The 8,368-nt window shown below is 28.4% G+C and overlaps 1 protein-coding gene across 1 annotated transcript; it reads right to left on the minus strand.

The window, feature by feature from the left end:
• Positions 1-4,646: 4,646 nt before the first annotated feature.
• On the minus strand, positions 4,647-7,179 carry zmat2 (zinc finger, matrin-type 2). The gene is made up of 3 exons (XM_073825133.1): positions 7,110-7,179; positions 5,846-5,991; positions 4,647-5,306 (listed from the first exon to the last, which is right to left on the minus strand). The coding sequence occupies exons 2-3, from the start codon at positions 5,972-5,974 to the stop codon at positions 5,163-5,165; spliced, it is 273 nt and encodes a 90-aa protein (XP_073681234.1). The 5' UTR covers positions 5,975-5,991; positions 7,110-7,179; the 3' UTR covers positions 4,647-5,162.
• Positions 7,180-8,368: the final 1,189 nt, after the last annotated feature.

An 8,368-nucleotide genomic window follows, 5' to 3' on the forward strand; every position in this document is an offset into this window, starting at 1 on the left:
CTATTTATTTAAAAATGAACCCTTTAACACTAGCATTCTCTATTCTTTTTATTCTTTGACTTGTTTTTATTGATTTATTAACCCTTTAACACTAGCATTCTCTATTCTTCTGACTTGTTTTTATTAAAAAAAATTAACCCTTTAACACTAGCATTCTCTATTCTTTTTCAGCTTGTTTTTATTGATTTATTAACCCTTTAACACTAGCATTCTCTATTCTATCGACTTGTTTTCTTTTTATTTATAAAAATGAACCCTTTAAAACTAGCATGCTCTATTCTTTTGACTTGTTTTTATTAAAAAAATTATCCCTTTAACACTAGCATTCTCTATTCTTTGGACTCGTTTTCTTTTCATTTAAAAATTATCCCTTTAACACTAGCATTCTCTATTCTTTTTCGGCTTGTTTTTATTGATTTATTAACCCTTTAACACTAGCATTCTCTATTCTATCGACTTGTCTTCTTTTTATTTATAAAAATGAACCCTTTAAAACTAGCATTCTCTATTCTTTTGACTTGTTTTTATTAAAAAAAATTAACCCTTTAACACTAGCATTCTCTATTCTTTTTCTATTTTTTTAGACTTGTTTTTATTGATTTATTAACCGCCTAACAATAGCATTCTCCATTCTTTCGACTTGTTTTCTTTTTATTTATAAAAATGAACCCTTTAAAACTAGCATTCTCTATTCTTTTGACTTGTTTTTATTAAAAAAATTAACCCTTTAACACTAGCATTCTCTATTCTTTTTCTATTTTTTTTAGACTTGTTTTTATTGATTTATTAACCGCCTAACAATAGCATTCTCCATTCTTTCGACTTGTTTTCTTTTTATTTATAAAAATTAAACCTTTAACACTAGTATTCTCTAATCTTTCAACTTATTTTTATTGATTTATTAACCCTCTAACACTAGCATTCTCTATTCTTTTCAATTTTTCTTTTTATTTATAAAAATTAACCCTCTAACACTAGCATTCTCTATTCTCTGCACTTGTTTTCTATTTATTTAAAAATGAACCCTTTAACACTAGCATTCTCTATTCTTTTTATTCTTTGACTTGTTTTTATTGATTTATTAACCCTTTAACACTAGCATTCTCTATTCTTCTGACTTGTTTTTATTAAAAAAAATTAACCCTTTAACACTAGCATTCTCTATTCTTTTTCAGCTTGTTTTTATTGATTTATTAACCCTTTAACACTAGCATTCTCTATTCTATCGACTTGTTTTCTTTTTATTTATAAAAATGAACCCTTTAAAACTAGCATGCTCTATTCTTTTGACTTGTTTTTATTAAAAAAATTATCCCTTTAACACTAGCATTCTCTATTCTCTGCACTTGTTTTCTATTTATTTAAAAATTATCCCTTTAACACTAGCATTCTCTATTCTTTTTCTATTCTTTCGACTTGTTTTGATTGATTTATTAACCCTCTAACACTAGCATTCTCTATTCTTTGGACTCGTTTTCTTTTCATTTAAAAATTATCCCTTTAACACTAGCATTCTCTATTCTTTTCCGGCTTGTTTTTATTGATTTATTAACCCTTTAACACTAGCATTCTCTATTCTATCGACTTGTTTTCTTTTTATTTATAAAAATGAACCCTTTAAAACTAGCATTCTCTATTCTTTTGACTTGTTTTTATTTTAAAAAATTAACCCTTTAACACTAGCATTCTCTATTCTTTTTCTATTCTTTTGACTTGTTTTTATTGATTTATTAACAGCCTAACAATAGCATTCTCCATTCTTTCGACTTGTTTTCTTTTTATTTATAAAAACTAAACCTTTAACACTAGCATTCTCTATTCTTTCAACTTATTTTAATTGATTTATTAACCCTCTAACACTAGCATTCTCTATTCTTTTCAACTTTTCTTTTTATTTATAAAAATAAACCCTCTAACACTAGCATTCTCTATTCTTTGGACTCGTTTTCTTTTCATTTAAAAATTATCCCTTTAACACTAGCATTCTCTATTCTTTTTCGGCTTGTTTTTATTGATTTATTAACCCTTTAACACTAGCATTCTCTATTCTATCGACTTGTTTTCTTTTTATTTATAAAAATGAACCCTTTAAAACTAGCATTCTCTATTCTTTTGACTTGTTTTTATTAAAAAAATTAACCCTTTTACACTAGCATTCTCTATTCTTTTTCTATTTTTTTAGACTTGTTTTTATTGATTTATTAACCGCCTAACAATAGCATTCTCCATTCTTTCGACTTGTTTTCTTTTTATTTATAAAAATGAACCCTTTAAAACTAGCATTCTCTATTCTTTTGACTTGTTTTTATTAAAAAAAATTAACCCTTTAACACTAGCATTCTCTATTCTTTTTTTATTTTTTTAGACTTGTTTTTATTGATTTATTAACCGCCTAACAATAGCATTCTCCATTCTTTCGACTTGTTTTCTTTTTATTTATAAAAATTAAACCTTTAACACTAGCATTCTCTAATCTTTCAACTTATTTTTATTGATTTATTAACCCTCTAACACTAGCATTCTCTATTCTTTTCAACTTTTCTTTTTATTTATAAAAATTAACCCTCTAACACTAGCATTCTCTATTCTCTGCACTTGTTTTCTATTTATTTAAAAATGAACCCTTTAACACTAGCATTCTCTATTCTTTTTCTATTCTTTTGACTTGTTTTTATTGATTTATTAACCCTCTAACACTAGCATTCTCTATTCTTTGGACTCGTTTTCTTTTCATTTAAAAATTATCCCTTTAACACTAGCATTCTCTATTCTTTTTCGGCTTGTTTTTATTGATTTATTAACCCTTTAACACTAGCATTCTCTATTCTATCGACTTGTTTTCTTTTTATTTATAAAAATGAACCCTTTAAAACTAGCATTCTCTATTCTTTTGACTTGTTTTTATTAAAAAAATAACCCTTTAACACTAGCATTCTCTATTCTTTTTCTATTTTTTTAGACTTGTTTTTATTGATTTATTAACCGCCTAACAATAGCATTCTCCATTCTTTCGACTTGTTTTCTTTTTATTTACAAAAATTAAACCTTTAACACTAGCATTCTCTATTCTTTCAACTTGTTTTTATTGATTTATTAACCCTCTAACACTAGCATTCTCTATTCTTTCAACTTTTCTATTTATAAAAATTAACCCTCTAACACTAGCATTCTCTATTCTCTGCACTTGTTTTCTTTTTATTTAAAAATGAACCCTTTAACACTAGCATTCTCTATTCTTTTTCTATTCTTTCGACTTGTTTTTATTGATTTATTAACCCTCTAACACTAGCATTCTCTATTCTTTGGACTCGTTTTCTTTTCATTTAAAAATTATCCCTTTAACACTAGCATTCTCTATTCTATCGACTTGTTTTCTTTTTATTTATAAAAATGAACCCTTTTAAACTAGCATTCTCTATTCTTTTGACTTGTTTTTATTAAAAAAAATTAACCCTTTAACACTAGCATTCTCTATTCTTTTTCTATTTTTTTAGACTAGTTTTTATTGATTTATTAACCGCCTAACAATAGCATTCTCCATTCTTTCGACTTGTTTTCTTTTTATTTATAAAATTAACCCTTTAACACTAGCATTCTCTATTCTTTCGACTTATTTTTATTGATTTATTAACCCTTTAACAGTAGCATTCTCTATTCTTTTTCTATTTTTTGACTTGTTTTTATTGATTTATTAACGTTTCCTATTCTTTAAAATTTTTATTAATTAAAAACAATTAACCCTTTAACACTAGCATTCTCTATTTCCTGACTTTTCTTTTTATTTAAAAAAATACTGTAACACTAGCACTGTCTATTCTTTCGACTTGTTTTTATTGTATTCAAATGAATTAAGCCTCTAACACTGGTGTTCTCTATTCTTTTGACTTTATTTATATAAATGAACCCTTTAACAATAGCATTCTTTATTTTGACTTGTTTTCTTTTTACTCATAAAAAATAACCCTTTAACACCAGCATTATCAATTCTTTTGACATGTTTTGTATTTATAAAAAATTAACTCTTTAATATTAGCATTCTCTATTCTTTTGACAAGTTTTTTTCTTGTTTTTAAATTACCATCTAACACTAGCATTCTCTATTCTTTTGAGTGTTTTTTTTTTAATTAAAAAAACCCATTAACCCTCCAACAGTGGCGTTCTCTATTTTTTAGACTTGTTTTCTGTTCAGTAAAAATAATAACCCTTTAAAACTAGTGGTTTCTATTATTTCAACTTTTCTTTTTATTTAAAAATTTTGACCCTCTAACAAGAGCGTTGTCCATTCTTTCGACTTGTTTTTTATTGACCCTCTAATACTAGCATTCTTTTTTCCTTTTCTATTCTTTCGACTTTTTTATTTATTAAAAAAATTGTCCATCTAACACTAGCATTCCCTATTCCTTTTCTATTCTATCTACTTGTTTTATTATTATAAAAAACATGTTACATGTTAACAATTTAATTGTCACAACACTTATATATATTATTGCTCTTTTGTCAGTCTTGATTGCTTCTATTGTCCTCGTTTGTAAATGATTTTGGATAAAAGCATCTGCTGAATGACTAAACATAAATGTCAATAAAGACATTTTTAGTTCTATATTATGGTCATTGTTGGTACTGTATAATACACTAGGAAACTCTGAAAACGTTGTTGGACAATATTTTAATGTAAAATAACCACAAATTACAATCTATTAGTCTCCTTCCAATAAAAAAAAAATCTATAATTACACAACTTCACCAGGTTTTCCATTCCCTTGTCTGCCCCAAATCTACAAAGACACTGGGGGAATAGAAGCATCAAGTCTTGTCTTCAAAAGAGGTCATGTTGTTTTAATTTGAACCTTTTCGGTTTCATTGTGTGGAAGGTATAAGACACAACTCATAAAACATCTATGCATATGCAGCCCTATTTACACAATGACCTTTTAACAAAAACCTAATTATAACAAGGAGTTTAATTTAGATTGATGGATTTATGCTGATGTTCTATGATCACAGGCCAAAAACAAGTGTTGAATCAGAAGTATTTTAACAGAATGCGTGATAAAACTCTGTGTGGTCCTGTAAAGCAATAACAAAGTTCTTGAAAATTCTCATACAGTTCAGGAATACCTATTCAGAGAAGGCCTTGGTGAGCAAACTTTTAAAATGAGTGATCAGTGGCCCTTTTTAGAGGATCCAAAACCTGAGAATCCCATCACAGCAGCCATTTCATCATCATCTTCAAAGTTGAGATCTTCTTCGGCCTTTCTTTTCTTTTCCTTTTGCTTTTCTTTTCTGTAGGCTTTTGCTTTCTCCTCCTTAACAGAATAAAAAAAACAGGACAGGTTATAAATTCAGAATATTAATATGCTCTTGCCAGAAAAAAAAAAAGTTATAAAAGTGAGTGTTCACCCAAAAATGATAATTTGCTGTTAATATACACATCCTAATGACATCCAAAACATAGTTTTTGTAATTTGAGGCTATAGATTACAGGTAATAATGTTGTAAAGACTGATTATTTTACATTATTGTTACTCAAGTGCCAGTAGCTGCTGACTTGCATTTTATGAATCACCAAGGACCATGGTTTAAAAAAAAAAAAACATCTTTACTGTTCTACAGAAGAAAAGTCACCTACATCTTGAATGTCCAGAGGGTGGGTAAATTAATTACAATTTTTAGGTGAACTATCACTCTAAGATTTGGATTTATGGACAGACAAGTTATAGAAAACATCTACTAGACATCACAAAAAATACGTATTTTTTATTCACAATTGTAAATATAGGAGGCACTGGTTTTCAGGACACTTATCTGCATCTGTCCGTAAATGAACCTCAATTTCTACACTGACCTCCTCTCGCAACTCTTTCATTCGTTCCTCAAAATCGTACTCCTTCTGCTTTTCCTCCATCTTTTTCTTGTTTACTTCAAAACGTTTTTTAACTTGGTCCAATGAAGAGCGCTCTACTCGCATGGACATTCCCAGGTTTCTCTGATCTGTGTGGCAAAATAAATGTATTAAATAAAAAAATAAAAAAAAGCTGCTGGCCAAGTGTGCTTAAAAAAGATTTTACTTTTCAACAGAAACACTGCAGCTAGACACTGAATTACAAAAGTACAGAACAATAAAAATAGAGAAAGATTTACATACAAAGTGCTGTTACGTGAAGAGAGTGTACATATTTGTACATATTTGTATAGTATACACTACCAGTCAAAAGTTTTTGAAAAGTAATATTTATGTTTAAAAAAAAAAAGTCTATTCTGCTCACCAAGCCTGCATTTATTTGATCCAAAGCACAGCAAAAGCTTTAATATTGTGACATTTTTACTACTTAAAATAACTGTTAAAATAATCTGAATACATTTAAAAATGTAATTTATTCTTGTGATCAAAGCTACATTTTCAGCATCATTATTCCAGTCTTCAGTGTCACATGATCCTTCAGTAATCATTACAATATGCTGATTTGCTGTTCAAGAAACATTGTTTGTTACTATGATACATTTTTTTTCAGGATTCTTTGATGAATACAAAGATCAAATAAAAAGCTCTTGTAACATTATACACTATAATATTCAAAAGTTAAAGCTAGTATAATTTTATTTAGGAAAATAATTATAGAAAATGATTAGACGCAAGAATGCTTAAGTTGTTCAAAAGTGAAGATAAAGACATTTATAATGCTACAAAAGATTTCTATTTCAGATAAATGCTATTCTTCTGAACTTTCTATTCATCAAATTCTACTCGGCTGTTTTCAACATAATAATAATAATAATAATAATAATAATAAATATTTTTTAGCAGCGAATTAGAATATTAGAATGATTTCTGAAGGATCATGTGACTGGAGTAATAATGCTAAAAATTCAACTTTGATACCACAGGAATAAATTACATTTTAACAAATTCAAATAGAAAATCGCTTTATGAATAGCAAAAATATTTCACAATTTTACTGTTTTTGCTGTACTTTCGATAAAATAAATGTAGGCTTGGGGAGCAGACTTCCTTTAAAAAAAACATTAAAAATAATAAAAAATCTTACAGCTGATACAGCATTTAATATGTTGCAGATAAGATAAGCATAGAACAAAGGCTGCATACTTACGTTTTTTACCATTGATATGATCCAAGAAATTTATGGAATCTTTTACTACACAATCACAGACATTGCAGTAGTACCTGAGAGGGAAAAAAAATAAATATATTTTTATACGATACAAATGCATAATATCAACAGAAATGCAGAATTCCCAAAAATATAGTCAACCAATGGAAAAAAATTACCTCTGGGCAACACACATTAAGGCTGTGCAATACGGACTGTTTTTTCCATATTGCAATTTTGATTTTAACAGGGTTCCCACTCTAAACCTGACTTTTCCTGACTAAAAAGCTGAATTTCCATGACCTATAATGAACGGATCCATCCATTTGCAAGCTTTACACTACTTTTACCTGTTAAATGCACTTTGAAAATTTTCTCTACAGAAATTAAAATATGGTTTTTATGCTTCAGGGGTTAAATGCTCTGAAGGATTTTCTGTCTGTCATCTAGTCTGTCTGTTTCTTCACATTTAGTTTTTACTTTTAACACCTGTAGTAGTCATTTTGTAGCCAAAGGTCTTGAAATGAAATTTTCCTGGCATGTTTGCCTTAGTTAACAAGTACAGACTGGTGACTGGATCTGACTTAAGCGATTGCCAGTTGACAAGCAGGAAGGGAATAAAATGACGCTGAAAAATAGCCTAACCAAAACAATAGGCAAAACACGTGGAACAATGCGATAAAAATACGGTATAGTTAAATACCATTTTGATAAATGTAAACTACATTTTAAAGCAACAAAACAAAAATCCATGACAATCCATGACTTGAACAAAAAATAAATAAATTCCCTGACTTTCAATGTCTGGAATAGACCTTTTAAAAAATTCCATGATAATCCAGAAGTTCCATGATCCGTGGGAACCCTGTTTAAATCATGATTTTGACACACTATTTTCTTACACTTTACATTAATGAAGTTTGGGATAAACCAGGAAAGCTTTGTCAAAAAAGTGGTTGACAATCAGAAGTAGTTGCGACTTTATTGAAAATACGTATTTGTGGGCAACATATCTATTTGATTAGTCGCACAGCTCTACAACACAGAAGTGATAACTTATTCATATGGGTCATTCTATGTCAACTCAACCAGAGGTCCCTGGCTCAAATTTTAGATTTTGCTAATATTTATTCTGAAGAAAGATAAACATGTATAGGACTGAAAGCCAAAATATTAAATGTCATGGATGAATAATTACTAAAGTGGAGTAATCCACTTTTGGAGAGGGAGGTCAAAATGGCAATCTTCAGACATTCTTC

Source organism: Garra rufa, chromosome 19, assembly GCF_049309525.1.
Source record: "Garra rufa chromosome 19, GarRuf1.0, whole genome shotgun sequence".
Taxonomy (NCBI): Eukaryota; Metazoa; Chordata; class Actinopteri; order Cypriniformes; family Cyprinidae; genus Garra; species Garra rufa.